Source organism: Passer montanus, unplaced genomic scaffold (genome assembly GCF_014805655.1).
Source record: "Passer montanus isolate IOZ18808 unplaced genomic scaffold, ASM1480565v1 scaffold191, whole genome shotgun sequence".
NCBI lineage: Eukaryota > Metazoa > Chordata > Aves > Passeriformes > Passeridae > Passer > Passer montanus.
This window is the reverse complement of record NW_024366492.1, coordinates 1-14,356: the sequence shown is the minus strand read 5'-3', so window position 1 is coordinate 14,356 and position 14,356 is coordinate 1. Positions and strand designations below refer to the sequence as shown.

Genomic DNA, 14,356 nt, shown 5'->3' with positions numbered 1-14,356 from the left:
AAGGATAAAGCACAAGAATGCATGTATTCTGGAAAGAAAAGCCTATTTATTTTTCTCTTCCCTGCTTTTTAGCTGTCTTTTCAGTCACTTAACAGACAACATCTCAGAGCATTTGATTTTAAATTACTATAAAACTGCTTTTTAGCTACATTGTTTTAAAGTATTGAGGCAGGCATTGACTTGGTGGCCATAGCAGTTTTGAGAAGTTGGAGAAGAAAGGCAGGAGTTTTACGTAATGGGTACTGTACAGGAAACTTTTCCAAAAAATCTTCTTCCATTAATACTTGGAGCCCTTTTCTAATTTAATGAACATCACAAGGAGTTTTCTCTTTGACTTCTGGAGAAAAATGTCAGGCTCAGACTATGTTTCTCGTCTGTTAATTTTAAGGACTGACCACAAGACTGGAGAGAAACAGAGAAACAAGGCAAGAAAGGGAGGAAGAATCTGGTCCTTCTATATTTGACAGATTCCTATGCCTGAACCTGGGACAGATCTGGAAGGAGACAAAACACTGCACAGCCAAGTATCACAGCATCTGATTTTCATCTCTGTAATTGAATCCAGAGGTTAGGGTATTTACACAGAGCATGGAGGAAATTTTTTTCATTTGGTGCACCCACAAAGTCATCATGTGGTACAGAGAGCAGACTAATATAAGCAGGCTCTCACTTAAGAGCACTAGGTTCTAGTCCCAGCTCCTACAAGTATTCTTGTACTTCTCCAGAACTGAATATTTCTCTATTTTCTGTAAACTTTCACAATAATTCCTCTTTTGCACCAATAGTGCCATAACTGCAAGACTGAAGCTCTGACAGTGACTAGTGAGTATTTTCTTTGCAAAATGGAATTGAAGAGGAAAGAATCCTTCCTACGTTCCAAAACATCTTCTGCCTGCGGACTAAAGCATGGTCCAAAGAGGAGTTGGATCCTTTGGGACAGACAAGGGAATTGAACCTGGACCTCACCCACATTTCTGTCTGTACTAAGCACGGAGCTACAGTGTGAAGGGAAATATTTTTCTACTGTGGGGCCAGCATTTTCAGAGCTCACCTCCTGGATTGAACTCTCCAGGGAGACATGTAGAGGAATGGCTAATTTCTGGACACCTACTGGGCATTAGCCTGAGTTAATTACAAAGCTGCTCAGTCTTATTAGGTCTTAAGTACCTTTGAGAGCACAAATAAGCACTGCTGGAGTACAAAATGCACCTCATAATAAAAAATGCCAGTGATTCCACTCAGCCTTAGGAACTTCCAGGGTTTTGTGGCAGATGTGTAAACATTTTCAGGACAGCAATTTTGACTCAGGGCATCTAAATTCTACCTGACTTGAGCATCAGTTGTTTATGACCTTTTCTGGACCTCATCCCAGATTAGAATCTACAGCTCAGAAATAATCATAATATCTGCATAATGTTGATTTTCGGGGAAAAAAAAAAAAAGTAATTAATTTTCATATTGCCCCTGGGCAAATATTTCCATTTTACATACACAAAAAATTGTGATAAATTGCCATAGGCTACAACAGAGTCAGTATCCGAATGAGAATGGAGGAATTCCTGGCTCTCAGACTAGAACTTTGTTCATGGCTCTCAGAAGGAGAAAAAAAATCTTGCTGTTCAGTCAGAATAGTTGTGCTGTTGACAAGTTTTAATTGACTGAGACCTTTTTCTTTTCAAGTGGTTTATGTTGTAGATTTGGCATCTTTCAGACTATACACAAAACTTTGCAGCAGTTTTGCAGCAGTCTACTAGAACTTTTCAGTTCTAGTACACTTTTAGCAACACTGATGGGTAAAGAACTGAGAAAACATGACCAAAACTCACTTTCAGTAAAACTCAGTTTTTGTTTGGAGTTAGAAAGGAATGACTGGAAAGACTGTATTTAATACTATGCCAGCCTGATGCATCAGTTAGACAATCACTCAAAATGAAGAAAAGGCTCATTAGATCACTTAATCACTACCACTGGAAGCACTGTCTGTACTACACTGACATTGAAGTATTTTAGGAATCCTTGACATTTTATGTTCCGGCTTTGTTTTTTAAGATGGAAAATCCAGAAGAAAATTAATAGGAAGATTCTTTCTCCTTTTGTTGCTGAAGGAATTCCAAAATTCTGGATGCCTGCAAAAACTGTTGCTGGCATGAAAGTACTGTCAGCTATCAAGGTCTTCATATCACATGCTAGGTTTGAACAGTCCAAAATGACCCTTCCCTAAGTTCTCTTGCACATCTTATCAATTCACTTTCTATATACACAATTTAACAGTATGTTGGCCACTGTAAAGTTGCAAGTGCTGAAAATTCTTACATAGGAAAGCATTTCTAGGCTAAAGTATCAAAACTGATAAATGTAAGTACTACTAAAATGACAAACCACAAGCCTTAGCAATGATGCATCAAATATTTCCATCATATGTTTTCAGAACTACACATCCTGATGAATGTACATTGTTTTACACCCAGTAACACAATATAGCAGTTTAATTCCACAAATCTTAGCTGAACAGTCTGATACATGTTTACACTCACAACAGGCAAAAAGACCAAAACTACAAATAATTCACTATAGAATACATTTCATTTTTTTGTGTGTGTAAAGGTGCTACATTTATTGCCTGTGTGATATACACGGGATGTCTTAGCACAGGGACCACACCTTCCCCAAAAAATTCCTAGCTGAAGAAGTTCTAATGTTAGATATTGAATAAATTTGACATGGTCATGGCTCTGACACTCCTTTGGGAAACTCTCACTTCAAGTATGCTAGCTAAGGATAGTTGCACTACAGGAAAATTTGCCTGCCTATCATTCAACCACCCCATGCCTTTTCTTACAAAAGCCTGTATTTTGTACTTCTCTGAAACCTCCAGATGAGAATACTACAGGGATTATGTATGCATCATACTTAAGAATTTCGAAATTTCAGTTTCTTAAATACCGAGGCTTCAATTTTAGGCCAACAGCACATCCTAGTGGGTACTCACACTATTCCATGGCTTTTAAACTACACTTCAGTCATAGCTGCATAAATACTCTTGTGACATCCTTCAGTGCATGCACTTTTCTTCCTTCCCTATATGGAATAACAAATAATGAAGTCAGGATTTTGGAAGTGTGTGCCAATTAATAAAATTGAGATAATTCAGGAACACAGAAGACTTTACAATTGGTTCCATGTATCTTTTAAGCAAAAACGTGCTTCTGAATATGCATAATTTTAACCAATTTTAGGCAACGAACGGTAGTGTAGTTTGTTCTTTTGTTTTCATTTGCCAATAGGAAAAAACAACTTTAGTTTCATAGGGGCAGATTTACCTGGCAAATATGAGCTCAGTAATATGTGCATATTACTAAGTACTAGGCTAAATAATAACTAATCAATAAAACTATATATTTACTCATCAAAAATGCATCTATTACAGCTTTTTAATGAGTGGCTTTGCCAGTCAAGCATGCAGTACAATCAGAGAGCTGTCTGTTGAACCAGACAAAAATCAAGAGAAAATGGAAAGCAAATGCTGTTTAACTCTGTCACGTTTTGTAATAGTCCCATTTACAGATTTTTAATGACTTCATATGAGAAGGGTTGTGAAGTAGGGGACATGGGCATGGCAAATATTCAAGATATTTTCTCCCAGGTAAGTTCACAATTTTGCATAGCTGCAAACCCTTTCAGCATATTTCTCACTCTCTGGTATTGTCATGTTTATAACATGTATTTTCCATAGGAAAGATGAGGTGACCTGTGTGTCTTTTAAAGAAGCAGGCCTGTGAATGCAGTGCTGTATCTTTAACAGGCTCTGTAAGCTGAAATTTGGTGAAAGGGGATTTGGGGGACACCTTATGAGGAGCACTTAAGAACCCCATGACTGTGTAGAGAAACAGAGGCTGAAGGGTGACCCTTTAATCTCTAAAGTTTCCTGAAGAGGGGAAGTAGAAAGGGATGTGCTGATTTATTCTCCCAGGCATCCAGGGATATGACAGCTGGGAATGGTTCAAAGCTGCATCAGGGCAGGTTTAGACTGGACATCAGGAAGCATTTCTTCACCAAGAGAGGAGTGAAACACTGGAACAGGATTCCTGGTCAGTTGATCGATGCCCCAGGCCCATCAGTATTTCACAAGTGTCTGGACAAGGCCTTTAATAAAATATTTTAACTTTTGGTCAGCACTGAAGTTGTCAAAGAGATGATTGTTGTAGGTCCCTTCCACCTAAAATTATTCTATTCTATTCTATTCTATTCTATTCTATTCTATTCTATTCTATTCTATTCTATTCTATTCTATTCCATTCTATCATTTGTCTGCTGAATATCTGCAATAATCAGCAGGCAGCACACTTCTGCTACAGAACCTGATACCATGAAGGAAGGAAGGCAGTGACCATTCTATGCTCAGATTCACATATTTCTTCCCCCTTCTTGAATCAGTTTCAGTTGTTCCAGGGCAATTTTATCACCTGATAAATTTTTGGTTTCTTTGTTTATGGTTAAAGTGTTTAAAATCATTATATGAGAGAAAAAGATTTTCTGCTACTATTATGTGGCTTTTCCAAAGGCTCCGAAATCAGAAGTCAGTGAAAAGGATCCCCATTTTTTAGTTCATGGTCTTCTGCTGCCTGACTCACGTTCCAGTGCTAACGTCTTAATTTGGCTGAGAGGAAAAGCTGCCCAGGAATAGTGCCTGTGCCCCACCTACAGGCGAATCCACCATTCCCTCCAACGCTGTGCAGGTCTCAAAATTCCCTCCTGAGAAGGGAGTGAAAGAAGGGAGAGGCTGCAGCACTCTGAGCTTTGTTAGCAACCCCAGCTGGGTACATACGCCGTGTTTCAAAGCTGTAGTTGCAAGGTGAGAGGTAACAGAGGGGTTTTTGTCAGTCCCCAAACATTTCCTAAATGAGCATTGACAGTGGCTGTTACAGCAGCTACAGCCTAAGCAATGACACTGCCCACTTCTCTACCAGAAGTAGAGATTATTTTCTGGAATAATTTCCATATCAGTGTTCAGGAATCCTTGCTGTAAATAAAACAGTTAATATAAGGAATTCTCAGTAAAAAGCTATTAACTTCTCAACGGTACAGGAGAAAAGGTGCTCTTCAGTTAATACTATTTGCTATAAATAAATACATTTTTATGCTTAATGAAAGCATTTTTAGTTGGAAGGGACCTCTGATCATGGTCCACATGACAGTTTTCTTTCTTCACAGATGGTGGGGTATGGGAGGGATTTCTATAATCTTTGTCAGGGCTGAAAAATTTTATTGCAGAGGTGCTGAGCAGCAACTTTTCCCACCATATTTGTCATATTATATGGCAGCAATCTTATTCCCACGAATGCCATAATCCAAATGGTTGAGGTTTGAAAGGAGGCAGCTAAAAAGTCCCCAGCCAATTAACATGCACAAATCTGAGTGACCAAGAAAACAGAGAAGCTGCATCTAAAGTTACCACCCAAACCACTGCTTACAGATGCTTCTAGATCCAAAACCCAGTCACTCCCTTCCATGTTCACCCCCAAAAGAAACAAGGAAGTAATCTGAATGTGGTGGCAGCATTTCCCTAACAAAGATCAATTTCTTCTGACTGGTGACAATGATGGAAAGGAAAAAAGAAAACGAGTTCTTACATCTGTTCTTACATGAGTTTTTACATCTCATTCAGTTTTAATAAAATGAAATAAAAATGCCTTGGAAAGGTGGGTGGTGTGAGTAAGCACCAGAGAGGAAAGTAGACTGATCAGGTGTTTGCTGTTGGATATCAAAGAGCTGACAGTAAGACCACAATAATTGAGGGGAAATCTGTCATTTTTCACTGTATGAGAATTAATCCTTACTGTCCACCTCACAGGGAAATTATGATCAGGCAAGAGGGACAGCCCAGTTATAACCATGAATCTGCACTTGCTTAACACAAAGTAAGAACAAAAAATGATGAAACCTATGAAACAAATGGCAAACAAATAAAAATATAATTAATTAATAATAAATACCACATAATTTTCCAACCACAGTTATAGTCTATTTTCTTTGCCATTTTAATTTAGTAAATTTTTAATAGAGTTCCATAATCCCAGTTTATTATATTTCGACATAACTCTCCTTTAAATAAATTTGAAATTCATGAGAGCAGAATGTACATAATGACTGACACCAACAATAATTCACATCAGTCTTTCCAGTAGCAGGGAATGCTGCTAATACAGCTGTTACCTGCAAATTCTGGGCAGTAGCTTTGTTACTCTTGCTCTATTAGAAGCCCTAGAGTTAGTGAACTCTGTCCATTTGGTTTTTACCAATATTTCACAAGTAGCTTCTGGCTGAAAGCCAGGAGGAGTATGTGTGTTCTGGAGATGGAATCAGCGCCACGCAGTGCTGCTCACTGACAGCCCCTCACAGACAACGCCTGGGGAACTGCCCCCTTCTCTTGGATGTCAACTACAACAGGAATAACAGGTCCTGCTCCTCAGCACCTCTTCATTCATGGGGATTCCTCCAGCACGTTTTAGTGACACCACAAAATGCAGTAAAACCTGCATTTGCCTCCTGGCAGGGAGCTGCAGTTCTTCGGACATCAGGCAGCGCTATCACCCGAGGGCCCGTGTTTGCCACTGACCACTACGGGCTGGCAACTCAGCAGCCTTTACACGGCACTTCCAAAGCAAAGGAAACAAACTCCGACACTTGAAGTTTAACACCTATTTCGCATTATTTCGCAATTACTGCGCTGTTGCAGTATTGGTGCGCCCGCGGGAGCTTTCCCGTCCCGGCTGTGTGGCAATGCTGGCACCGTGAGGCGCGGCTCCGCGGGCACTGCGCGCCGCGGGCGGCTCCCGGCCAGGCGCCGCTCGGGGCAGCTGGAGCAGCCGCTCTGGGTTAGCCGGCCCTGGGTTAGCCGGCCCTGGGTTAGCCGGCTCCGCTTTAGCCGGCTCCGCTTTAGCCGGCTCCGCTTTAGCCGGCTCCGCTTTAGCCGGCTCGGCGGCCATTCCCGCGCATTCCCCGGCTCCAGCCGCTCCGGGAAGGCGGCACAGCCCACAGCCGGCGGGCGGGGGGTGCGGCTGGAACACACCAACCCTCCGCTCCCCCCGGTGGGCGGGGCGGAGGTGATGGGCAGCGCGCGGAGCCAATCAGAGGGGCCACCGGGGCGGGGCAGCCGGAAGCGGCGCCGGGCGGAAGCGCCGTGGGGGCGTGAGCGGGGCAGGGCAGGGCAGGGCCGGGAGCGCCGGGGCGGGACCGGGCCGAGCCGGGATACGGGGCGCGACCGGGATACCGAGCCCAGGCACGGAGCCCAGGCGGCGGCCCCGCCGGTGATGCGCGCTCCGCAGGGGCTGCCGGCCCGCTGAGGTCGGTGCGGGCAGCGCCGGCGGCGTTGCCGCGGCCATGCCGTGCACCTGCGGGAACTGGCGGCGATGGATCCGGCCGCTCGTGGTGCTGCTCTACATCGTGGGGCTGCTGGTGGTGGTGCCGCTCTGCGTGTGGGAGCTGCAGAAGCTGGAGGTGAGGGGCGCGGCCGGGGGGCCGCTGGCAGCGGGCTCGGCCCCGGGCGGGGGGCGGCGGGGAGATGTGTTAGCTCGTGGGGAAAGTATAAAAGTATAAAAGTATCGAAATCACCGGTGCCGGGAGGATGCATCCAGGATCTGCTCGGTGGTGCCCAGCAATAGGACAAGAGGCAACAGCAGAAACTGATGCCCAGGAAGTTGCACCTGAATATGAGGAAGAACTTCTTTGCTGTGCAGAGACCACACACTGGAACTGATAGCCCAGAGAGACTGTGGAGTCTCCCCTGCAGAACATATTCAAGAACCATCTGGACACAATCCTGTGACTCTGCTTGGGCAGGGAGGTTGGACCAGATGATCCACTGTGGTTCCATCCAGCCTGACGCATTCCCTGAAAGGACAGGCTGGAGAAGTGCCATGGTGCTGCTGGGCTCATTTGTCCTGCTGCTGAAGCCCTAGTGAACTTCAGAGGAGCAGGGCAGTGTTTCTTTCCCCTTCTGTTTCCATAATAGTTGGTGTTTGAACAGCTGGTACAATTCTGAAGAAATTCACGTCAGCCAAGAGTCTCAGAGTGACAAGTTTGGGTCAGGTTGGAGGGGACCACAGTGGATCACCTGGTCCAGCCTCCCTGCCCAAGCAGGGTCATCCCTGCACATGGCACAGGATTGTGTCCAGACTGTTCTTGAATATGTTCAGCAGGGGAGACTCCCCTCCCTCACTAGATGTGTGAGTGATCTGTCCCAGTGCACGGTCCCTGCACAGTAAAGGAGTTCTTCTTCATGGTCAGGTGAAGCTTCCTGGCCATCAGTTTCTGCCCATTGCCTCTTATCCTATTGCTGGGCACCACCAAGAAGAGTCTGGCTCTCTCCATAAGTTCATCCCAGAACACAGATTTTGAAACTTAGTTCTCATGCTGGCATTCACAGAGGTATTTCTGTCTGTTTTGGGAGAATTTAATAGAACATCTCTGTGGGTAGAGAAGCTCCTCTTTCATGCTGGTGGTACTGTAACTGTGGTGTGTGAATTACACACACGTGATCACATCGCTTCTCTAGCAAAAAGTAAAATTTTAACCTTAAAATATCTGCATTGTTCAATGTGGTAGAGGCCCTGGAGGTAGGCTTTTTCAGGGTGTAATTTTCAGGACTTAATGACAGTAAGATCTGTCTTGACTGTGTTTAACATTTACAGGTTTGAACTCCTGATGCATAATGCATGTTCAGCATAACAGATGTTTATATCTAAGTCTGATACTTGTAGAGAAACTGATCAGAAGTAAAACTAGAAAACAACAGGAGAAATGGGATGTCGATGTAAAGTAGGGGATCAGAGAAATGATTCTCATCAAAGGAAACTGAGAAGAGTCTCCTATGTTTCTCAGGTTTGGGTATTTAGGATTATTAGTTGCTTTTCAGAGAGCTTTGGTTTAAAATTTCAACCCTGTGTTTTAGCAGACATTGAGGTTTTATGTATCTACATGCATATCTATTTCAGTTTGTTAAATGAAAACTAATTGATTACTATTTGGAACTTGATTTTAAAGCTAAAAAGACTTCAAATCCACAAGTTTTCATAAACTTTATAATGCAGCACTGAATCAAGACAAGTTCCATACGTAAAACAAGGAATCTGTTTTGGGTTTCAGTAAATTAAGTACTGGGCATTACTCTGCTTTTGTGGAATGTTTTGTGTACTTGTAATAACTTGATGGTATTAAGACTGAAACTTTGATCTTGCAAGGTTGGAATTCATACCAAGGCATGGTTTATTGCTGGGATATTTCTGCTAATGACTATTCCAATATCTCTCTGGGGGATACTACAACACTTAGTCCATTATACTCAACCTGAGCTACAGAAACCAATAATAAGGTAATATTTCATGTTTTACCTATGCTACAAATATTGTATTTAACTCAGGCTAAAAATACTTCAAGTAACCTGAAATGTTCTTTTATTGTTGTAACAGGATTCTGTGGATGGTGCCGATTTACAGTTTAGACAGTGTAAGTGTTCTCTTACTGTTACCAGCTCAATCAAATTCTGTTTGTTGTGGGTGTGAGGGAAAACAGTGCCAGGCAGAAACTGTGCTGCATGGAGGGGGTAGTCCTGGAAACTACTGGGCATTCCTGTTTATGTCAGAAGCATAGTTCTAGTCATACCACATTCTTCTTCTGGAGATTTGGGGTTGCTTTTGATAATCTTTCTTAACCCTGTACTTGGGTATCCTTTGTGATGGATGTGGAAGGGGGTATGACAGGAGCTTGCTTTTGGCCCTTCCATCTTAACAGCAGAAGTGGAAGGGCTGATCCAAGAACTGCCTCAAAATTCAGTGCTGTGCCTTCCTTACCCAAGTTAGGCTTACTACTAGAATTCTTTCCTGAGTTATGGTTAGTGCTAAAATGATTCCTTTTTGGTTCAGGGGACAAAGGATAACATCCTTGGTGCAGTACAACAGCATTGTGATAGTCAGAAACTGAGAACTCTGACAGTTGATCCATAACCACAGTTTCACTACAAATAAAAAATCCAGTTTTGGTCTGAAACTCAGCTGTGTGTGTGATTTTGTAGCTGTAGCACTGCTCTCCCCTTAGCCCAGTGCCCCCAGCCCTGTTGATCAGTGCCTGCTGGCTCAAGAGCTTGCTGAACCAGTGTTGTCTTTCTCGCACATAACCTTTTGTGTACCTCTCTTCTTGCAGTGGATAGCTTTGAAATACCCCAAGATTGCAATATATGTGGATACATGTCGAGAATGCTATGAAGCTTATGTCATCTATAACTTTATGGTTTTTCTTTCAAATTACTTAACCAACCGGTACCCAAACCTCGTGTTAATAATAGAAGCGAAAGATCAGCAGAGACATCTGCCCCCTCTCTGTTGCTGTCCGTCGTGGGCTATGGGAGAGTGAGTATATCATGACATCTTCAAGATTTAGGCTGTGTAGGCAGATCCAAACATTTTGTTTTCATATTTAGCAGCGTAACATTTGCTGCTTGATGGAGTGAGTTTATGGTTTGTGTGTGTTTGATCAGCTGTGAGCCTCTGCTGAAAGCAGCTGTGGATGAGTGCCAGTCAAGCTATAAAACATCCTGTGAACTGGACTTAGTTACTAACATGCATTGACTCAGGGAGTGCTGAAGGAAACTTTCTTATTTTTCAAAAATACTAAAACAAGGTCTCCTGGAATTTGCTTATTTTGCTATTTGCCAAAAATCTCATGTGGAATTTGGAGTAGACTGAGTAGCCTGATGTTTTTACTTCAGGTGAAGGGTGAAAGGCCTTATGCATCTAAACTGTTTATTTCTGAATGCTTCACTGATAAAATATCTCTCTCAGGAGATTTTGATTTTTGTTTTGATAAAGCTGTTTGGGGTGAGGGGAAGGGAAGGTGGGCTTCAGCTTCTTTATACAGTCACAGCTTCTTTATACAGTTTGCCATACTGGGCAAAGAGCTTTGGTTCTCTTAAGTGTTTAGGGAAATTATTATGATTTTTAAGTCTCTTATATTTATACATAGTTTTTCTTACATCTTCAAACCCAGCAAAAATTGCATTCTCTTTGTTTAGCCCAGCCAGAAGCTTTTCATGACTAAAATAAGTGAATCATTGAATATTTCCTGTAATGTGTCTGTAAAAATCCAGCTCTTCTGTGTATTTTGTGTACACACACCATATGATGCAACATCTTAAGTCCTGGATATAGAAGTTCAAATTACCATACAATTAAAATTTACCTTAGTAAATCTACTGAGAATATCAATCATCCAGAATTGTATTTAAATCCTTGTACAATGAATTTTGTGTTTCTCTTTCAGAGTTTTATTATTTAGATGTAAACTGGGTGTTTTGCAGTACACTGTTGTCAGACCATTTACTACCATTATTGCTTTGTAAGTACACTGATAAATAATTAATATTGATCTTCAGGATATGATTTTGAGTTACACTGGAAAGAATTTTCATGCCCTTTGTATTGGATCAAGGCAGTTTGAAAGCAGACTCATGTTGCATGCTAAATGGGTCCCAACAATTTGAATCAACTTATGATTTCTTTATGGCTTTTCTATAGCAAATGACTATTTGCAGAATTGAAATCATAAATACTTAATGCCAGCTTCTGTAATCAGTGGGATAGAATGTGAAGTACTGTTGGGGTGGGAAAACATTTTTTATGATCTCTTAATTTTTAGATACTTTATTCCTCCTCCCGTTTTTTCATTGACTTCAACAACTGAGAATTTTTAAAGGCAGGTTTCGTGTAACTTCTAAATTTTTTTAAACTTCACATGTGACAAGCTTGACTGCGTGCCTTCATATCCTACAGCCTGTGTTTGTAAAGGAACAGTAGGCAGTCAGGCATGATGATGCTGAAAGCTTAATTTCATTAGCTTTGCATTGATGGTCATTACTGTTAATTCTGTGGTACTGTGAAAAAAAATTTGCTACTCACAATGAATATCCATATAAATATTTCTATTTTATATATATATAAATGTGCTGTTGGAAACTGATTCTTGTGCAGGCCCACAGTGCCTTTATGTGAGTACCAGAAGAGGTTTTGAATTGTAAGGATTGATTGTTGTAGTGAAGATGTAGCACTTGAGAGAAGTGATCTGTTACTCCACAGTGATTAATTCTAAAAATTCTTTCAGAATTTGTGAACTGGTGGGAGTGTATGATGAAGGAAACTTCAGCTTCAACAATGCATGGACTTACCTAGTTATACTTAACAACATGTCACAGCTAGTGAGTATCAGGAGTACATCTTTCTGCTCTTGGAATTCATCAGTAATATGTGAATCTTCTATGTGAACTGTTGGCAGTGATTGTGTAAATGTCTGGTAATTCTTACAGGTAGAATATTTTCTGTTTTGAGTCAAAATTGCTGTCTGTTAAATATTATGTGTGAAAAACACTGGAAAACCAGATCATCTAAAACTTTGTTGTTTTTACTATGAAGCTCCATAAAGTAAGCACCTTTCTACCCCAAATTATTTGATGGGTCAGGTGGTATGGCCCAGGCATTAGAGCTGCCCCTCTCTGGTAAGAGATGACTCCACTTGCCCCCAGAGCTTCCTCCCAGCACTCATACAAAGAATCAATATGTTAAAAGTTCTGTGTTAAGAATGGTGGTAACATTCACAGGAAAAAAATGAAAATGGTGTGTGCAGTGCTAGGAGTCTGGCCTACCTAACACCTTTTTTTGTTGGGTTAGCTGTCAGGTAATGTCAGGGTAAGATGTCAGCCCCTAAAATTGAGAGTTTCATTTTGGAGTCCATGGATTGCTTTTACTTCTCCTGGCAACAGCAGCAGGAGTCAGAACAGTGTAACAACTGGGATCACTTGGAAATTCTGTCCTCCTCTTGCTGCCACCCCTATTCGATGGGTGACTGTCACAGAAGGAGCTGTAATTGATTTCTGCTGTGACAGCAGTCCCAACAGCAGCACAAACTTCTGTGTCCTGGTTGAAATGATTGGAATTCCAGGAATTAAAAAAAAAGTGTTTTAAAACTCTTAAAAAAAAAAAAACGGGTAGCATTTTATCTCATGCTATATACATATTTTAACTGTATAGATGGTGTAACACAACTCCCTCACAAAATAAACATGGATTTGAAAGCTTTCATTAATTTCCTTTTCCTTGTCAGTTTGCCATGTATTGTCTGGTGCTGTTTTATAAAGTACTGCGTGAGGAACTGAACCCTATCCAGCCTGTTGGCAAGTTCCTTTGTGTGAAGATGGTAGTTTTTGTTTCTTTCTGGTAAGTGGATTTTTTACTTGTTAGTTCTTGCTCTCAGGGCAGATCATAAAAGAGCTAAAAAGGCTGGATTTTTTACTGAAGTTGGAGGGCTTAAAATGTCTACCCATAATCTTAGTGAGCTGCAGTGAGGGGAAAGGATACTACTGTGTTGGAGAGAGCAGTCTTGTTCACTTAAGATTATTTTTTAGACTTTGTCTTTTGTTAGGTGATTCTCAGGAACATAACTTATTTTAGAATCTTTAATTGCAGTTATTTCAAAACTATTTATTTTTTCCTTTTAAAAGTAAAAAAAATACTTTTTCAAAATAAGTTACTGTAAGTTAAATAAAAATTGCTGTTTGAGCATTGCTCACACTTAGCTGCTAATGAGGGAGTGTATTTGACTATCAGAGCATTACTCTCTGAGCTACAGCAACATCCTGAAAGAGAAGGAACTTGTTCTAATGACTAACTGGAGCAACAAACTCTTCTTTAGTTCTCTGTTCTTTGGTCTTTAGGGTCAGGGATGAATGACATCTCTTGTTAAGTTTGTTTCCTCCTCTTAAAATCTAAGTATATAAACAGAAAAGGTTTTTTTTTAAGTTCTTCCTATGTATACATTTGACCAGATTTGCTTGCAGATTTTTGGCACTACTGTTACAATTCTAACACAAATACTTCTTGCAATAAATTCTTTTTATAGGCAGGCTGTGCTCATTGCATTGCTGGTGAAAGTTGGTGTTATTTCTGAGAAACACACCTGGGATTGGCAAAGTGTGGAAGCTGTGGCTACAGGCTTACAGGTAGGAGCAGATGGTTATCTCTGGGGAGAAATTGTTATATGTAAGATGACATAGCTGATCTCAGGGAAATACTTGGAAATACTCAAGGAAATAACACAGGCTTGATTAGTAATGATTTATTCTAAGCTGGGCTAAGTTTCAGCCAATGAGCCCATGTGAGTTTTATGCTTAACCTTTCTATATCCATGGCAGAGGGAATGGGCCCCAGTAAAATATGTCTGGATGGCCTTGCATTTCTTCTTGCAGGTATTCATTGTAGAGCTGCTGCTTGTTTAATTATCTGTTTAAGAGAAGTTCTGTATGTATGTGCCGGGG

General features: G+C 41.3%; 1 protein-coding gene across 1 annotated transcript; it reads left to right on the top strand.

The window, feature by feature from the left end:
* The first annotated feature begins 7,164 nt into the window (after positions 1–7,164).
* On the top strand, positions 7,165–14,110 carry LOC120500899 (transmembrane protein 184C). The gene is made up of 8 exons (XM_039706394.1): positions 7,165–7,497; positions 9,240–9,370; positions 9,468–9,504; positions 10,198–10,403; positions 11,314–11,388; positions 12,151–12,244; positions 13,147–13,259; positions 13,942–14,110. Exons 1-8 carry the CDS (start codon positions 7,381–7,383, stop codon positions 14,093–14,095), a joined length of 927 nt encoding a protein of 308 aa, XP_039562328.1. The 5' UTR covers positions 7,165–7,380; the 3' UTR covers positions 14,096–14,110.
* The last annotated feature ends 246 nt before the right edge of the window (positions 14,111–14,356 follow it).